Source organism: Leuresthes tenuis, unplaced genomic scaffold (assembly GCF_036924035.1).
Source record: "Leuresthes tenuis unplaced genomic scaffold, fLeuTen1.0.hap1 SCAF_14, whole genome shotgun sequence".
Lineage (NCBI taxonomy): Eukaryota > Metazoa > Chordata > Actinopteri > Atheriniformes > Atherinopsidae > Leuresthes > Leuresthes tenuis.
In genome coordinates this window covers 15,385,097-15,405,372 of record NW_027325368.1, presented here as the reverse complement: position 1 = coordinate 15,405,372, position 20,276 = coordinate 15,385,097, and the positions used below count along the sequence as shown (strand labels likewise).

Here is a 20,276-nt window from a genome sequence, read left to right as displayed (position 1 = left end):
ATCCCGCTCTTCCCTCTCCCTCCCCCAATCTCCATTCCTCCATTTCATCTGTCCCCGGTGACTCCATCCATCCAGCCGTTCATCCATGCATGGCTTGCTGTCAGTCCAGGGTTCTGTATGTGCTATAAGCAGAGCTACGGAACCACTGTGGCACTCAGCCGTCTCACAGCAGCCGAGTTGCAGGATGTTCAGGCCCCAAAAGTGTATATTTTTTAACACAGAGGCTGTGAGACTGCTTACAGCTGCATTTCTTCCTTTCCATGCTATATTGCGAGATTTCAAATGTTAGTAGTTGTACTTCTGAAATCTGAGATGAAAAACAAGCTATTATTATATGTATGTATTCATACAGTACCAGTCAAAAGTTTGGTCACTCTTTTCCATACATTTCCCACATATATATGGGATATATATATTAGATACTTTCAATATAGTTCATGCTCCATAATTTTTCTATGAGTGATGGAAAATTTATGATGGTGCTGGGCTGAAAAACACAATAACAAAACAGAAAACACAACAAAACACACCACATTTCACATGAAAAGTCATTTAGACAAACTACAACACAGTAACAAAATAAACAACACAACAACGCCTGAAAAAACACAATAAATCGGAACACACAACAACATCTTTCTGTAGATATTTCAACTGTCAGCTTCCAAAGTCAAAATGTCCATCGGTTAGATGCCGATCACGTTTTCGTGTTTTTCACCTTGGGGCACACCTTCCAGTCTATTGTGATTCCACCTTGCATTACCATCCTCATCCACTTTAAAAGACTGAGGCAATTTAAGAACAATCCCCGGAAAATAAAGAGAAAATATCAGAAAACAATTCATGTAAAAAAATTCATTTAAAAAATGACTTTCACGACGACTCAACAAAAAATATTTGGCTGTGTGCTGGTTGATGAAAGAACTAAATCTTACCAAAAGTGCAAAAAAAAGGTTTAACATTTTCACATCTACTATTTGATTCAAAGAATACAACAACAACAAAAAGAGTCATTCTACATATAATTGAGAAACCTCATGTGAGGTTTCGCAGCTTTACTATTTCGCAGATGTCAGTAAAAAGGCAAGGCAAGGGTAAAAAGGGAGGCTTTCTGCATTGAACACCTCCGTCAGAGTCAGAGCAGAGTCGAAGCTGCCACCCACAGTCTCACACAAGATTAATTATGATAATGCATTTCTTTATCCCTTTGTCATCGTAATGAATGGTTGCCTTTCTGGAGCAAAACACACAGAACACAGAGAAAGACAGAGAAACACACTTTTCTTTAAGTCTTTGTTTGTGTGGTTGTAACAGAGGTATTGTCAGATGCAACTAGCAGGTGGTAATGCAAACTTAGACCTGTGCCTTTAAAAGACAGTCAGAGGGAGCGTGCGTATATATTTGAGCAAATAATGAAAAAAAGCTTCCATCTGAACAATTTCAATCAACAAATCACAATCTTCACGAGATATACTTTAGATGTATTCAAACTATTATTTGAATAATACAAGAGCAAAATCTCTGTTGGTGCAGTTGTAAAATGAAAGATAAAAAGGGGATTTTAAGGGGGGTTGTAAACAAACAGCAAAAGGCAAACCGGAATGTTTCAGACAGAAAGAAATGCTCGTTTGAAATGACTTGAAACAACCCAATTGTTTCTATTTTCACACAAACCCTCCAACTAATAAGATTAGAAAGAAAAGGACTCCTGTGAGTGTAAAATAGGTCAATCTGTTGCCTCTTAGAGGGATATTAATACAAAAGGCTTGATCTCAATCAACCAGTCACTCAATGTTAAGTTAATTAACAAAGAGCAGACTCTGCAGTGAGAGACAGCAATTTCTGGCTTAGTGTAAATGTCTGTATGTGTTTCCAAGGCATTTCACTGATCTTCTTATCCCATACGGGATTTGTGTCTTCACACGTACTCTTTGTTGGCCAAGCAACATAAGCAACTAAAGCTTGTAAAAAAAAGGGTGTTTGTGTGCATGTATTCAGACGTTTAGGTTAGAGACGTGATGGTTTTGGTGTGGATGTGCGTGCGTTTGCTGATGGTGGAGGTGGCGGCGGTGTGGGGGGTGTCAGCATCTTGAAAGGTAGTGTGTCGAAAAAAAAAAAGAGGGAGGGAGGAAATTCATTTGTGGTTGGAGAACACAGAAGACAAATTGAGGAAGTGTTGTGCTAATGTGTAGGGGTCAGCAGCAAACACACGCAGGTTTCTGACTGACTGCCACTTGGGTGGCCTGCTTGCTCTGTGTGTGTGTCTTTTGCTCACCCACAATCAGCCCTCAAGCAATGAAGCCACCCATCTACTCAGGCAACCCCCCCCACCACCCCCCCCCCCCCCCCCCCCCCCATCCCAGAGCTCAAACTCCACCCCACCTCTCTGGGCATCTGCGTATGTCTGTGTATCACACATTTGTCTCTTCCATCCATCCAGTCAAGCCGTCTCTCATTATGGTTCCTTATTCTAGATTTCCCCGTAAGACCAAGACTTCACATATCGGGAGAGGATGTCTCAGAAAGAAACAGGTGTGACAGCGCTCAACAGTTTCTTCTTCTTACCTTATTCAGCTCGTTCTACAGAGACTTGGTCTCATTTGTATGCTCGATTCAATTTTTCCCTGAAGAAACGTCGTTCGCTGCGCTCAGTGGCGAGACCTCATTAGAAGGGTTTGTTTGGTTAATCCTCATTCCTTGTCTCACTTCATAAATTTAAAAAAAAGAGGATGATCAAATTCTTCTCCCCCAGCTTTATCAAACTCATTTAGCAGACTTTGCTTTGGACAGTTTTCATCACAACATCCGTAGGATGTACTTCCAATAAAAGCAACTGCTGTTCATGCAGTACATTTGGATTGTCAAGAGTAACTTCTAGTTTTCCCTAAAATCTGAAACTGCAGTGTTGCCTTTTACAAGATATAAGTGGGGCATATGCTTTAACTTGATTTGGGTGAACTTCCCCTTCAAACTGCCAACCAACCAGCTGTATTTTATTATATAAATCTGTGGTTTTGAGGCACAAGTGTAACATGAGATAGTGTCACTTTAACATGTCTGGAAGTGTAATGTAATGCATTTATCTTGACTAACACCATCAAATGATGACAACCATTTGACTCTTCCCCAACTTTGAGTCATTGCCTAGAACTCTGTCAACTTCCATGTCTTCAATGTCTCCATTCTTCACTCTGCAAACACTCACAAAAAAAAGCACACGTTTCACTCATAACACTCGTGCACAAAGACACCTCACAAAAAAATTAACTTTGGGGCGAAGTCAAATCACAAGTTTATATTTCAGGCATGTGCTGCCAACAAAATGTACAACCGCAAATGATTCCCTGGACGATCTGCGCAAGAAAATGTTTTTATTTTACACATCATTCCTTTTCTCACTGGTGCCACCAGTTTGTTTGGGACGCATGATTATATGAATTTTTTTTTCATTTCCACAAGGCTATCCGAAGGCCACCCGACACCAAGACATCAGATCGCCACATCTGCAGATATGCACATTTGCTTATGCATCTGTGCACACACTCACTGAAGTGTTAGGAGTTGTCGATGAGTTTTTATGATTAACAATTGCCACACATAAAGGTGAGCCTGCACACACACACACACACACCCACACACCCACAAGCAGACACATGCATGTGCTTGAAGGCGGGTGCAGCCTTGGTGGTGTTGCGTTGAAGAGACTCTGTGGTCTTTGTACAAATATACAACCTTCTAGCCAAACACACCCGGCAGCCAGATCTCATCATGCGGTTGAAGGGAGGTCAGAGTGGAATATTGCTTAAAACAAAAATAAAAAGTCTACGAAGCCAAAGACCCGAAGCACAGACCAAGTAAATCCTAGCTATTGTTTTTATGTCTTTACAGCTCATGTAACAAATGTCTTATTTGGTCACTCCTAACATGGCGGGGGAGGGGAGGGGAGGGAGGGCTTCAAGTCTCAAAATCTCTGCCAATGACAAAAGTATACAAGTACAAGTGCGTGACGTGAATGAAACGCTTAAGGTGGGCGAGGGAAAGCAACCCGGAAGTACAACTTGGCAGGTAATACCAAAAAAGAGAGGCAGTGATTCATACTTCAGTTTTTAAAAAAAGCTTAGTGACAGAAAACAAAAGCGTGTAACCGTGAATACTAAACATGTGATGGTAGCTGAACACAGGTAAAAGAAGGGCCATGGAAAAGCACTGAACCATCAAGTGTTTCAGTCAGTGGGTTAAGGCCACTACGACAGTAAACACAGCATGGGCCGATTCTGTGGCGGGGCCTTAAAGACCAAATGAAGCATTCGCTTTCTTTCAAACTCTCAAGGGATGCACTCTTGTGAGGAAACCAATCAAGTGAAAGTACGATTTCTTGATTTGTATCACAACTTGCAGCATTTAACTAGACTCTGTGGTGATTCTTGATACCATACAATACCAACTCAAACAAAATATGTGCACTAGATGGTTTTTTTTTGTTTGTTTTCTACATAGTTGGACATAAACAACTTTGGAGTGACACTTAAGAGTCACCACAGACCTTTGTGAATTCAGCCACTAGTACTGTTGTTGCTTGTTAAACTTACGTTTTTCTGAAGCTTTTGTTTGGGCTTTCTTTCATTTTCTGTGATGTGAGCAGCTCCTTTACTTCCTTCTCTCAGTATCAGATGTTTTTAGTCATCTGGTTGACATCATTACTGAGCATTATGTGAGTCATCCAACTATTATAAATAAACTTAATGTGCAAAACCAGTGAAGTGCTCACTCAGAAGAGAAACCAACCTGCTGGTGTAAGTAAAAAAAAAAACTAAAAAAAAAACCCACCTTAAGAAAACCAATATGTTGAATAAAATCCAATATCGCTCAAAAAGCCCCAATAAAGCTGTACTAAGTATCAGGGGGATGAAAATATAAGTTTGTGTATTCCATTTCATTCCATACTTGGCATTATTCAGTGAAGCCTATCTAATTTTTTTATCTTTGTACGGATCAAGCAACAACCGTAATATACTGTAAGACTATGACATAGTTAAAGTATCAGATGGATAACACATCAGGATCTACAAATACTTCAACATAATCAGGCCACGAGAGATGCCGAATGACTAAAGGCAGGCCACAGGGGGAAAAAAAGGAAATAGAGGACAGTAAATCCCAGACCGACACACAAAGCATCCCCACAGACACCACTGTCCTCATCTCCTTCCTTCATGACTATGAAACTTCAAACCTGTAATTTAAGAAAAACTCCACTGACGGAATGCAATAAATCTTGACAGCAAAGGGAGCAGAAGGGGGAATATGAGAAGAAAAAAAAAAAGAAGAAAGAAAAGCATCAGACGCGAGTCAGTTTCCTCTTCTGCTGTGTTCGTGAGTGTGCGTGAGGGCGGGGTGTCGGTGTTAACTGATACAGGATCGAGCTGGGTGGTCCAGGGCCTACACATACACCATTTTTGTGTACAAATAAACTTAACCCCCGCGCCATTGTGGTCACCCCTCCCACTGCTTTTTCTCTCCTTCTCTGGTCCACACAGCTGCACAGCGTGCATGTTCAAACACCTACGAATATTCAAACGTGTGTGATCCCATGCGCCTCCCTCTGAAACTGCGTAAAACGAGTGAAGAACACTGCTGTTAGGAGACAGTAATGATCTGATAATAGGCGGCATGGTGACATGACTGCTAAGATTTGACTGGTTCCAGTCAAAATGTTCCAATCAAAAGGAAGAAAACCACCTTGTTTCTTTATTGTGTGAAAGTAATTCCAAGGAAGATGTAAGCAAAAACACCAACACACTGAATTATGAGTTGAAGACAATCTGTCTTTATTTGGACAGAATTAAAAAAAAAAAAAAACCAAAAAAAAAAAACCATGAGAGTGAACTGTTTAGCAGTGTCCAGGTTTCTGAGCGGTCAGTCAGCTGTGGAATTAGATGTTCTCTGGCTTTTGCTGCTCAAGTCAGTTAATGAGGTGACGTCTCGCCCGGTGACATCTTTGTAAAAAGCTAGATCTCCATCAGCTGGTCCGTTCCAACGATGACCTCGTTAGTTCGCTCAGCTGAAGAGGAGAGAGATATTTTTGAAGTGTAAGGCAGAAATAAAGATGACACTTTGCAAGTCCATTTCTATTGATTTACATTGTTAAAAAAAAAGAAAATCACAAAGTTTCTTCAAGGGAAACAAAAGTTGCAACACCCACGTGGTTGATGTAACCATCCCAAAACCCACTGAACACAGTTAGCCCTCTTTCTGCGCTAGTTGCTTCCACGGTAAGCAAGCTTCTGGTCAGCTCGCAGAGTGCCGCAGGTCATTTCTTGGCCTTGCTGTGAGTTTCCAATGCAAACTCCCGAGTTAGACTGGCCCGATGATCCTGGAGCTAAAGGCTTTCACAGTTTTACATTAAGGATGTCCACATTAATAGACATTACTGGAAATGTGCCAGAGTTAGCCAAAAGGCTAATTTTCATCCGTAATACCTGCACAGGTGTTACAGAGACATTTTAAAAACAGAATATCTCTTTTGAGCTGGAGCAAGCGAGCAAGCTTATTTCCAGCCCCAGCTGTTAAAAATGCGTTCTCCTCACTCGGCCTCGCTTCTGTTGTGTTCTCTGCCTCGTCTGTGCAAACTTCTCCTCAGCTACTTATCTCGTCTCCTTCTCACAGTGCACGCCAGCGAGCTGTTCTGGTCAGTCCGGTGCAGGTTCTCCCAACAGTCTGTGCAGCGCATACAGGCTGCCTGAGAAATCAGGAGGTTTTCTGCAATTTTCTAAGCAGAACTGTGACCTTTTCACACTTTTCCATGAGATGAGACCGAATTGCTGTGATAAACTTTAATGCCAAATGCAACAGTTTCCAATCAAATATTGTTTGGCTGGTCTCATTAGGAACTTTAAAAGAGAAGAGTAGCACATTGATCATTAACTGACACTGATATATCTCTTCTGTAAAAAGAAAAAAAAAACAAAATCTTTAAAAGAACATTCTGTAATATCAAGCAGTTTCAGAAATCTATGGAAAACTGGCAAGGAAATTGAATGGGCTACAACATGCATATCCACTGCATGCCCCTGTAGTTTATTAGATATCAGAATCTTTAGAGAGATGACCCAGACTGATATACTGAAACTCACAGAAAACGCAGATGATGGACAAAATTTAGGTTGACTCTTTCCACCATCTCCCTCAACCCAAAGCTAGCTTAGCTCAGCCAGAACTCATCGGATTCCTCCATCTCTCCCTCCATCTCCGAGCACCAGTACTGGTCCAAAGCAAACGGTGGCAGAAAGCAATGTTCCATCCACACAGACAGGTTTTAGTGTGAAGGAATCTCCTGCTCAGAACGAGCTTATCCACCATTGTGTGGCGGGGAGGACAAATGGAGCATACGGCAGCAGGAGAGGGAAGGAATTGGGAGAAAGGAAGGGAAAGGTTGTGCTGCTTGGGCCAGATGATTTGTCAGAAATGAATAAAGTGTGTAGATGTATTAGAATATATTTCTCCTGCTAGAAGAACAAGTCTGGAATGTCGAAGAATGAGGAAATCATATTAGACACAAAAATGGGTCGTGATCACAAACCAGTGGTTGTATATAACCAGTCAAATACACCAGTTCAGTCTCATTCATCATATTTCAGTGTGCACAGGGACGGCACTTTATCTTGGAACATTCATGTTAACTGGGTTTGTTATTGATTCCAACAGAAAATGTCTCTTTTCTGAATTTATCTGCAAAAATGGCATCTGTGCAGAATTGAACCAAAAAAACATGGTTTTCCTTCTGTTAACCTATTCTTGAGAGTGCAATTTGATGTGGGATGACTGCGTGGTTCCTTCGTGCCAATGTCAGCTGGTGTTTTATATATTTCAATTGCTCAATTTCAAAATAATTACTTATCCTACCATATATCATGTGTCATTAAGGGAGTGTATTTAAAATTGAAGTTTTCATGGGTCTAACATTGTGGAGTCCATGTCAAATTTTCCTATGGGGGGAGAAAGTAAATAAGCGTGTACATATGCATGTATGTATCTATCGATCGATGTAGCCATCCACCCAACTATTTATCTATCTATCTTTCTATCTATCTATCTATGAGGATGATGGAATCTTTTAACTTGACTGCGTAGTACGACCAAAGCATCTTCATTACACACATGAACATGTTGAAAGATAGTTGTCTGTCTCTTCATGGCTATTGTATGAATACAAGTGAGGATGTATCTTTTAAACATTAACACCTGATGCACTAGTGTGTGTGTGTGTGTGTGTGTCAGGCTATCAGGGTGGTCTGCTAACAGCCTCAGCTGTAGAGTGGGTGTGTAATTTCTTTTGCAGCCTATGGTCAGCAAGCTAGATGGATAGCAACAGGCAGTCTTGTGGTTACTCACACATTACAAAGTAAATACAATATAAAAAGAAAAAAAGAGAAAAAGGTTCCCTTTCATTGTCAAGTATATCAGACAAAAAAAAACTAGTCTGAGCTGATCTAAATGATCAGGAAGAGGGAATCTATAAGAACTGTTTGAAGTGGGCTCCAGTGCATTACTTGGACAAAGTATTTCAACTTATTTGTAAACTTACAATTCATATTACAAAAATCACTGAATAAATGAAAGTGCATTCAAAATTTCTACTTCTCAGACTGCAAAGACATTTTCATAGTATGAATTAAATGTTTTAGAGGAAAAAAAAACAGCAATTTTGAGCTATTTGAGTCTATGTGACTTTTGACTGTAAAAGGCAGTTTATACATATATGAGACCATTAAAAAAAATGTTAGAACGTGATAATATAAGAAAGGAAAAAAATGCAAGAGTACAGCAGGAGTGACTTGTGGATGTAAGACATTAGAGGCCAGAGCATTATGTGACTTAACTTTGGCTATTATTTTCATCATCATTGTTATTATTATGCAACAGAGGTCCAAGTTTCCAGAGTTCAATAACATAATGTTGCAATTGTTAATTTACCCGGATTGGGGAATAAAAAAGATAAAATAAAAACAATTGTCTTGCAGAACATTTCACACAGTTGGTGCTTCAAAAGGAGCCTCAACTGTTTCATTTCAAGATGATTTTAGCTCCAATTCAGACTGTTGTTACTTAGAGCACCCTGTTGTTCACGCAATTAGGCTGCTCAGTCTGGTAGCCGAGCTTACGCCTTCTCTCTTACCAGTGTGTGTGTGTGTGTGTGTGTGTGTGAGAAAGAGAGAGAGAGAGAGAGAGCGTGCGTGTGTGGATGTGGCTGCAGGTCGCTGCTGCTGTTGAATTCCGGGTGGTCCTGTTCTGGCCCTGCTCTCTAACCTCTCCATCAATGTGGCACGCACACACACACACACACACACACACACACGCGCGTTCGCACACACACGCAACTAACTTTGGGGACAAGAGGATTAAGGAAATAAGAAAAAAAAAATCTGACAAATCAGACTTCAGACTGAAGAAACCTTCCAAGTTTGCTGGAGCGCTTGGCACCTATGAATGGATACCACACACATACATTAACGCCATGCATACAGAAAGATAGACACTTTAATCTAAATTTCTAAGCCAACATGAATAAAAAATAAAAAAAACATCCTTGATATGCTCATTAAAATGCAAATGGTAACATCTGTAAAGACATGTATGCTATGCAAACTTTCAACTTAGTAACAGGCTGATCTCGCTGCTCGAGGCACAAGGAAAAGGCCAAGTGACGCTGCTTCTCTCGCTGGCACTGCATTGTTCCAAAACAGGAATAATGAAGAAGGTAGTTTGATTAGAGCCCTTGGGTGACATGATTAAACAGATCCCGTCAATTGGCATTCTGGCACAGTAAGTAGCATCATTCTTTGTCTCTAATGCGAGCTTAAAGCCTGTAAAACCAGAGAAGACAGACGATTCGGCTTCAACATGCGATATCTATATTCGCTGGCATCAACATTTTGTAGTAAGCCACTACATTGTTTGTGCATACGTGGCAGCGTACAGTGAGTAGCAGCTCAGGCACACAACATACCAAGTGTGACACAACTGGTTCATTTGTGACTGGTTATGTTGTTTTAATGAAAAGAAGATAAATCCTCGATTTAATTGCTCTGACATTCCAAATTCTGTGCAGCGGTAAAGGTCTTAAGGTTGTGTGCTGATGAGAGGAAATTAATTACCAGTCCAAAAAGTAGATGAAAGAGCAAGAATCAGTCATTCTGAGGCCATTTTGTGAGCATGTGTTCATGTTTGTGAGCTTTACCTTCAGTTTCAATCCGTTGTCCATTTCCCACCAGACAGTATTTAAGGTCAGCTCCTCTGCCAATAACAGCATTACTGCAGATTACACTGCCCTGGATGTTACATCTGGAAACACAAACCAACTCTTAATTAGACCTTTATTGTATTAAGACATTCACGGGTCTGCTGGACACTAAACTTCTACATTAAGGAGGTGGCGGCCTCTGCACCAATGAGAGTTCCCATGAACAGATTAGCACTCTTTCAGGTAGAGAGGAGAAAAGTGGAACCAGATGCAGAAGCGCTTGGTTGGAAAGAAAAAAAAAAAAAAAACACAAAAAAACAACACACATGCAGACTTTGGTTCTGCATGGCACACGATTGGCCATCTCCGAATTAGTGTAAAGTACAGTGTAATCATTTCTAAAAATGTCATAGGTCACTTTGCCTCAGGGGCAAATAAAGTAGAACTTCTTCAATTTGACATTATATACTAAATAGAAGCCGTTCCATGATGGTTATGAAGGTGCGGCCATTCAATAATAACCCTTCACTGGCAACTGCAAGGGGTGAGTCAGTGACTCATTAGTTTTAAAACATTATTTTTCAACTCAATTACTTGCTCATTGCACCCTTATGCACACACAAAAACACACAGCAACGTGCACACAACAGAAAACATTTATCCTCAGCCTTCCAAAGCTTGCTACTTGCAAAGCAAACAGAGAGCCACATCAAGGATCCCCACACCTGCTCTGAAAACTCTTGAAATGTCCAATCAACTACAGTTAATGACGCGACATTAGCATATATATTAGGTAATAACAGCGGCCACGTTGTGTGCGCTCAGACCTTGTTGGCCTCGTGCTGCGGTCCCACCTGAAGTGACAGTGCCAACCCACCGTTCGTGCTCACATTAAGCCAAACCATCACCATAAACTTCTTGGAGAGAGACACAGACGGTCTTGTGTGTCCGGCGTCGGCAAACCGTGACGGGTGTGTGTATGTGCACGTGTGTGTGTGTGTGTGTGTCTCAGCAGCTTGGTGAGCCCAGTGGAGAGCTCTTGTTGGTCTTGCCCAGCCAGTGACGCACACACACTTGGCCCTCCGTACCTCACACACAGACAGGTTTGTATTGGCCCATTCTATTCAGGTGGTTAGGCCTGGAGGGAGAGGGAGAAAAGTGTGTGTGCCTGCGTGTGTGTGTGTGTGTGTGTTTAAGGGACAACCTAGGAGGTGGTGGTGGTGGTAGTTGGTGATGGGAGATTACAAGATTCAGAGTTTTGTAACATTAGAGAGAAGGAGAGACCACCAAAGAAGCTTCGAAGCTGAAACACCACTAATTACTAACACCAGGGCTCCTCCTTGTCATGACCCCCCCCCCACAATCCTCCCTCTCTATCACACAAACACACACGTATACACACACACATCAACCCCCACCTCCTGTGCCAACCCCCCTATAAAGTTGACCCCTACTATCCCTCTTCCCAAACACGCAGAGCTTTGTCAACAAGCTCTGGTCAGCTTCAAACAAAGAAACCAGAAATGCGAGGGGTTTCTGCGACATGGCTGGGGTCTGCTAATCCCCTCATACTGGCTCTTTCTTTCCTTTTTTTCTCCTTCCTTCTTATGTCCTCCTTTGAGCAAAAGAAAGAATTGCAATTTCTTTCTTGTGTGCTCGCTTGCTTTCCCTTCGCTTCTTTCTTCCCTTCCCTCGTCTCTCTCATTCTTTCATGGCTTTGTGCGTGCACCTACATGGGCACGATGAGGGTCCCCACGCTGGCTGGCTGGGGTCCCTGAAAGGCTTAAGAAGAGACGGCAAGAGACAGAAAAAGAGGGTGATGGTGTCGAGGCCTTGATGGTAAGAAAAGAGAGGGAGGAGTAAGAAATGGAGATAAAAGAAAAGGAGCCTCTGAATGAGTGCATTAAAATATAGACTTGAGGCCAAGATGAGTCTGTTTCCACTGAGCCTGCTGGCTAAGAGACGGAACAGATCAATCTACATGCTAATTCTACAGTAGCTACTGTTGCTTCTGTACAAGCCCTCTTTGTTGCAATGAGCCGGTCGCTTTTTTTTCCACTGTAATTACTAGTTAAACGTGAGCACTGAGCACAACAGTCGCTCATCATGCTGCATCACTGTTCAGGCTCTGTTGATGAAGATTCTCAGTCATCCAGCTCATGGTAATCATAAGAGCTTGAATAAAGGGCAACTGGACTTCTTCTTGAAAGCGCAAAGTAATGTTCAATGGTGATAAAAAGACGGCTAATGTAAATATTAAGGGGTAAACATAGCAATTAATGAATCCTTCTGGTGCAATTGAACTTCCTAAGAGAATTATCTGATACTTTGCTCATATGCAGTGCATCCTTCAGACCACAATGGTATTCTACAAATTCTATAACCAGGGGGGGCACTGGGTAAAGGTGAGTAAATTAGGAGCAAACTGAAAAATAGGGATGTTTTGTTTCACTTCAGCAGTTGCGTGTTTGTTTGGAACTGGTCTCTGGCTGGTTGCACACCAATAGATGCTTTGTTAATACAGCGATCCCTATTTGACCTCAGGGAGCAAAGAAAACAAAACCTGCTACACCTCCTGTCATCGGACACACACATCTACAAACATCTGCCTAAGACAAAAAAACACACAAACAGAATCTGCATTAGAGCATCTAGAAAATTCAATGAAAAGCTGTGCGGTGAATGAAGACCAAGGCATACCACTGCTTTTATATGTTAAGTAAAAAGGAAGGAAGAAAGAAAAACAAAGTGTGGAAAGAAATGATTGCAGGTTCTGAGGACAGTTGGGATTCAGAACATACAATAAACAGAGCTTAAAGGCGTTCTTTCCAAGCAACGTAAAGATATATATATATTTTTTTCCAACACTTTTCCTACTGATCACTCCTGTGTCACACAGAACGCATGTTAAAACTGAGAACTGAGGAGTTTTTTCATGAATATAAGGAGAAGTTATTTATTCATCTGTTTTTTGGCAGGGGACCAAAGCAGCTGAAAGTGCATGTTCTTAATGAGCGTGTTTCTCACCCTTCCTCGATGATAACCCCATGCATGATGATGGAGTTGGTAACCTTGACCTTCTCTTTGACGGTGGTGGAGTTTCCGATAGTGGATCTTTTTATGGAAGTCTTATCTGCTACCTGGCACAGAGCTCCAATGATACTGTCTGATCCCATCTGAAGGCAGAACGCATATGATAAAACTTCTCAGAAAAACAGACGGAGGTGTTATAACTGTGTGTAACTGTGACACACAGACAACTACTGCTATTTGACAGGTAAATGCAAAGTGACTGCAATTTGAAAACATTCTGACGTGGGTTACACCTACCTGACATTTTTCAGAAATAACAGCAGATGGGTGGACTGCTGGCTCCTCAAACAGCTTTGGGGCCTAGTCATGAGAAAACAGAACAAAGTGAGACAAACCAAAAAAGGCGCATGATATATTAGAGTGACTCGTTTAGAAACGGCGATCAATTAAATAACCCGCCTGTCGCATAAGGGCCGGTCAACTAACATGAGGATGATTTCTGTTAAACGGCTGTTTCCGAGATCAAGACTGAGCTCCCATGTAAGAAAAGGACTTGCAGCAGCAGACAGAACTAAGAGCTCTGAGAAGATCGTGAAAACAAGGCCTGGTTGATGAACGATTTTCTTTTTTTTTCCCCAATCAATTTGAATTTGTGATTATTTAGATGATTGTTTTCTTTCGTCTCAACTTTCACCAGCCTCTGCGCCTTCTGGGCATTTCCCCTGTATTTACTTTCCACAGAGACACAACAACATGGGGAAAAGAAGGGAAAAGTTTGCCAAACTTGTCTCACTAACGAGTATGATGGAAGTTTACATGGAACGCTAAGGGCCTCCGACTCCACAACCCCCATGATGCCTTCACCGGAGGAGAGAGAGGAGTCGGGTGCCTAGAGGCATGCGACGGACAGCCAGGGTGAAAGCATCGCACGGTGCTGAGGTCACGTGGACAACCTAGGGCCGAGAGGCAAGGAACAGGGACTACCAAAGGTTTCCAAAGACACCCCAACATCAAGTCCAATGAGAGCCTTTGAGCAAGCCGCTGAGAGTGTCCTCGTTCATTGGATAGCGAGGTTGGACCGTGGGGGAGCCCGTCTTGCAGTGCCAGGGAGAGCCTGTTGTAAAGCACTGGGAAATTATGGGAGAAAACAAGCCAAAGAAAACACGGCACGCTTCGGAAGATCCGTACTGTAGCGTGGGGAGAGTGACTTCTCTCAACCTGCAGTGCTTTGGTCACAGATTGCACAATGATGTAGGAAGGAGTAAAGAATAAAAATAGGAAAAAAAAAATAAGAGTTATTGTAGCTATGTTTACAAAAGAGAAAAAGACTTATTTTGGCAATACCATCCAATCTCTCTATCCGTTATTCTGTGGAAGTCTTGTCTTATAAGTGTTATCAGAAATGGATCTTTTTCTTTCTTTTTTTTCCAGCATTTTGCAGTGATTCAGTCAGAAATCTGTACAGGGTCTGATGTATATTTTCAAAACAGGCAAATCGGGTCCCAGGAAATCGGGACATTGTTAGAAGCTGGTGGCAAACTTGATGAAAAGTAAGTTACTTTTTTTTTTTCTTTCTTCCAAGAAGAGATTGCATTGTGAGTGATGCATTTCACTCATTTCATTATTAAGATTAAAGCAAAACCTTTTTTGAATAACTCCCTCATCAGTTGTAGTGTGTTGTTTTAAAAGAAAGCAACAAAACAAATAACTTGTATCATAAATCAGACTTGGTGGGGAAAAAATATCTGAGATTTTATAGTTGGGCCATATAGTGAAAACTCAAGTGAAAACTACAAGGCAGACAAAACAGAGACAGAACGCCATGAAAGCAGCACATATATGGAAGCATTTAAATAGAGAACAAACACATATGTCATCTGGACATGCACAGAGTCTCTATCTGACTCACCAGTCTGTTTGCCTCTATGTAAGCAGCCAGAGTGTTGACACGGTAGCACAGGCCCTGGTCCATAATGTGAACATAACAGCGCAGTTTCCCCCCGTGGTAAGCCTCACTCATATCACCCTTATGGTCATTCCAACATGAGCGCTCCTGGGCCAGCTGGAGGAGAGACTCATCCCGCGATGAGATGAAGAGCTCTGAGAATAGCCGGAACAAGAGACAGGAAGTTAGAAATAGAGGGTAAAACCAAACAGAAATGGGCATTTTGTGCGGCTTAACACAGGCGGCAGTTCTGCTTTCTTGTCAACGAAGTGTGAATCAATGGTAATTTGAGGCAAAAGCCTCACCTAGATGTTCTTAAATGCTCACGGTGTGCGAGTAAGATCCAAAAGAAATATAAAACTTGTTATAATACTGTGACTTAAATGTTGTTTTTTCTGATTCGGATGTATGAATTTGTGATGCAAACAATAACCGTGGTTTGTGGAGCAATCGTTCTTTTTCTGGGTTTGATCTTCTGAGTCATCTTTCGCTGTCTGACTGTTCGCCACTTTGGAAAACTGCTTGCGCGCCAAATACGGTACCAGCTCGCCCCGAATCGATGAAATGGACCTAAGACACAAGCAGAGGAGAGGATAGTAACAACAGGTTTGACATATAACAGATGTTGATTCACTTATTCATTCATTTAACGGCGACAGTCAAAACTTTGAAGACATCTTTACGTCTAAGTGCACATTTGTGATTGGCCATCAAACCTGGGTTTTTAAGAGCTGAGCATTCACCAACTCCACATTATATATTATTGTCGACATCTACGTCATTTTTACAGCAATGACTGTGTGTAAGACAATGAGCACCTCATATTCAGGTAATGACTTGAAATAAAAGCAGATAAACTTAAGCCGTGGTTTCAAATCTCTCAGTTAATCAGGGGATACCGTCCTCATCTTCACCCGTTTCCTACTCTCTGCACTGCGCTGTGCTCCTCTCCACCACCTCACCACCTAGCATGCCCTCCCACTTTCCTTCTCTTATTTTCTTTTAAAGGGAGATTAGAATTTCCATCTGAATAACAGGAGAAACACAACAGTTACTCTGTCTATGTCTGTCCTTGAGCAAGAGACAGAGGAAGAACATGGCAGAGGAGAGAGAAGAGGCTGAGGGGAGCAGTGAAAAGAAAGACCAAGAAAGGAGCTGAAGAAAGAAATGAGTCATCTACTGAGAGAGCTGATATATTGCGGCAGCAATGAGTGCATTAGAGATGCAATGATTGAGAATTTATACCTGCATATCTTTAAGCAAAACCATTAAGAAGTTGAGTAGAGGCGATTTGTATTTGTTGGCTTTGCTTTGCATTGACTGTGTAGAATTAAACTATTTTCATCAAGAGATTTTAATTCAACTATGGATGGTACCAGATTTTCATAATATGGCTTTTCATGTGGAACTGAATTTTTCAGAAAACAGATGTCAGCAAAGAACTCATCACTACCCTGTTTTAGAGAAGTTAGGCCCTATATTCCTCCTAAGTCTGGAAGGTTGCAAATGTCTATCCCTGGCATTACTGGGCATGCTTAATATTGTTGTTAGGAGGTTTCATACCTACTCACATCTACCCAGATCTCCTCTTTAAGAGTAACAGTCGGATTCAAAACAACAATAGAGATAGTGAAGCTGAAACATTTATTGCAATAACTGCTAAAAAAAAATCCAGCTTTTCCCCCCTCAAACTTGATCCGCTTGCTGCTCAATTGCTGTTGAGGGAATATAAAGCTGAAGGAAAAGAAGATGGAGAAGAAAAACAAGCTGCTTCAGCGATGGGTCTATAGCAGTGGAAGTGGATGGGATCCTCGATCCAAAAACAGATCACATGGAGTCATTTTAAAACTTTAACATTAACTTAGTGTTCATCATTTTTTCAAACATCTCTGGCAACCATCTTTCCTGAAATATTTCCTTGTACTGTTAAAACACAAAAGCAAGAGAAGTCCTGACCACATTTGGTTTGGAAATAACTCCGAGCTCACAGTATTTGCTCTTACTGATACATAATTAACTCTTTACTTTTAGGAGGAAAAGCTGTGCTTAAAATCAGGGAACCCAAACTACTTCCACTATAAAAAAAACCTAAGAAACTAAACGTGGAGAAACAAACTTTGTTTGTTAGTGTAATCATCCACAATGTCCTGTAAATTGAACCAAAGGTTTTAACTCACTGACAGCATTATGCTCACACTGATATCACACAGGAATATTGACTCCAAGCGGTCTCAGAAAGCTCCATGTCACACTGCTTCACTTTAGAGGCTAAAGGCCTAATAGCCTGTGTCAGTGGCACATAGTAAAACAAATTAACACCTCTCTAGAATACTCTTCTAACAGAGTCTTTCAAAGCCTTGCACACCATGCAACCATGCTTAACACTTGCTACAGATTAACCAGCGATTGTGAGCTCAAGTCGAAGTGAGCTGTGGGGACCCAAGCATGCACGTCGGTAAATGCTTCTTGCACAACAAGACCAGCTAGTAAGATTTCTGATCACTTGGAAGAATTCAGAGCTATAGTTCGAGGTGTAAAAAGTCTGTTTGTATTGTTTCCCCCCCCCCCAAAGAATGTAAATGAATTTAGAACTCACTTGTTTTCTGTGAGAAAGTCAACCACTGCCTTTTTCAGACAGTAGAGGTGAGCGTCCACCAGCCCCGTTTTGATGTGCATCCTGGGATGTCTGCAGATAAAAGGAAAAAGCAGAAGGCAGATACAGTTATATTGAAATGATCCTCTTCACAGATTCATTGAGCTGTCATTCCTTATAATAAAAAACAAAAATGCAGCTTCAAAACAGATCTACTTAATAATGCTTTGAATGAGGATACACACAGAACCCCTCCACAATGCAGACTTCCACTACTTTCAACGACTAAGCCTAACTGCTACCTGAAGGACAATCTACTTTGATCCTCTTCATCACCTGCTGTTTTTTTACGGTTTCTTCTCATTTACTCAATCCGCTTCATTTTCCTCAGTCTTGCACGGACGCATCTGACAGAAAACCTTAAAAAAGCATAATAAACCTCAGAGAATAGCGACATGTCTATCATCCTCTGTCAGCTACCGCTGATGTCACTGTGAAAGCTGTTGCCGTGAGACGGCACACGTGAATACAGACATGCAATCGTTCATTCACACATTTATTCTGGTATGGAGACACAGCGGGCCTGAGTCTCAAAGTGACATTTATGAAGCGAGAGCTAAAAGAAACCATGACATTTCAATAAACAAATCTATCCTCACTCCTTCACTCTGCCTGACTACCTACCCTCCTCTTCCTCAGCCCTTTCAATCATTAAATCAGAAAACTCTGGGGTGCATCGCTCCTAAAAGAGAACCATACCAATTCTTACATGTCGTTGCTTTACTTTACAACCCTTACTACTAAAGTCACAGTCCCCCTCTCCTGCTGGCAGTTTTTCAGAGCATGCAGCAGTGATTTACAATTTTTGTTAAAGCAGACTGAAGTCTGTATCTCATTATCACAAAACAACAATGTGACTTTGAAAAACTGAACATAATGTCTGCTTTTGATTTTGTCAGAGTGCTGTTCAGATCTGATTTACTATTCTACACTGAAAGGAGCGGAGAGACTAATGGTGAGTGAAACAACTTCCCTCGGGGTGGGTTTCACTCGTGTGACTGAAGTCTGAACTAATTCAGAGGGTGCTTACTTTTTTTTTTTACCCATTTGACTTATTTGTTGCTGGTATTGGTGCGACGCATTGTTTAACTAACAAATGAAGTTCACAACAACGGTAGTATGATCACTAAGAGCTGGGGTGCAAATAGTAATATATCATATAAGCTAGATAAGATAAGACAGATAGATTAGATAGATAATAGATTATATATTGTACATCACATGTATTGTGGGAGAAAAGATCAAACCCCGTATACCTTGATCTCTACCCCTCATCATCTCTTCTATCAAAAACATTCTTCACTACAAATTTGAAGCTTTCTCGTTTTTGTTTTTTTTCCTACAACCATCTCCACCGACTTATAACTAGAGCAACTCGGGAGGATTGCTGCTTGGTCACACATATTTTACAACCAGATGCTGAAAGTCATAAATCAAACAGAGTGTGTATTCATCTGTTCATCCTTCAAAAGCATTAAAACACATGTTCGCGCACGCACAGACATGCTCTGTGGGTGTTTGTCAAATGTATTTATTCATGCAATATTTCCCAGGTGTACGTCTCTGCGAGTGTAGAATAGGCATAAAGTTAAATTTATGAGAACACCCAGTATGTCACATGCTGTTTGGCACCTGCAAGCAGGCAAGAGACAGAGCCCTTGATAAGGGGGATATGGCAAAACAAACAAAAAAAAAAAAGCCACAGAAAATGTGCAGGAGGTCTGTAGCAAAAATCTAAGAGTTAAAGGAGAGACAAAATTTGTTTAGTAGGAGGAGTAAGGTTTCACAATCAATATAAAAGTAGCAGAGCGGTCAAGCTGGTTCATGGGCTCAAAGACAATAAAGGCATATTGTACGCAGAAAATGGCTGAAATTGGTAAAGTTTTCTTTTTGTTGGACAAACACTTCAATAGCCAAATCTATAGCCAATTTCACTTCTATGTCTAACTGTCATTTACACATAAATTATCTGTTTCAGGAGGATTCAGAGCACATAATAGCACAGAAAGGGCCTCTGATAGCAGACTTGCGTCTGTGCTTGTCTTGTTGGATCTCAGTGCTGCATTTGATATGATCGATCATAAAATTCTATTGCGAGCGTTTGGACATGTTACTTGGATTAAAGGAATCCCATTAGGTTAGTTTAAGTTCTATTTATTTGATAGATTTCAGTTGCATGTAAAAAAGAATACTCCTTACACACTAGAGTTCCGCAGGGTTCTGTGCTTGGACCAGTTGTTTGTACTTTGTACAAGCTTCCATTATTAGACAAAATGGCATTTTGCTATGCAGATGACACTCCACTCCACTTATCCAATCAGTCAAGACATGCTGACCTGGTTGATTGAAGATTCTGCTTCTAAATTCAGAGTAAACTGAAGTTGATGTCTTTGGACCTGGATGCC

General features: G+C 41.2%; 1 protein-coding gene across 1 annotated transcript in view; it reads right to left on the bottom strand.

The window, feature by feature from the left end:
• Window positions 1-5,830: 5,830 nt before the first annotated feature.
• eif2b3 (eukaryotic translation initiation factor 2B, subunit 3 gamma) overlaps window positions 5,831-20,276 on the bottom strand; it is a 28,935-nt gene continuing 14,489 nt past the window's right edge. The window contains exons 6-12 of the mRNA XM_072364589.1: window positions 17,815-17,904; window positions 15,652-15,788; window positions 15,183-15,373; window positions 13,571-13,633; window positions 13,268-13,416; window positions 10,238-10,341; window positions 5,831-6,061 (exon numbers count right to left, since the gene is read on the bottom strand). Coding sequence (XP_072220690.1) covers window positions 6,009-6,061; window positions 10,238-10,341; window positions 13,268-13,416; window positions 13,571-13,633; window positions 15,183-15,373; window positions 15,652-15,788; window positions 17,815-17,904 — 787 coding nt within the window. The 3' untranslated portion in view covers window positions 5,831-6,008. The remainder of the gene's footprint in view (window positions 6,062-10,237; window positions 10,342-13,267; window positions 13,417-13,570; window positions 13,634-15,182; window positions 15,374-15,651; window positions 15,789-17,814; window positions 17,905-20,276) is intronic.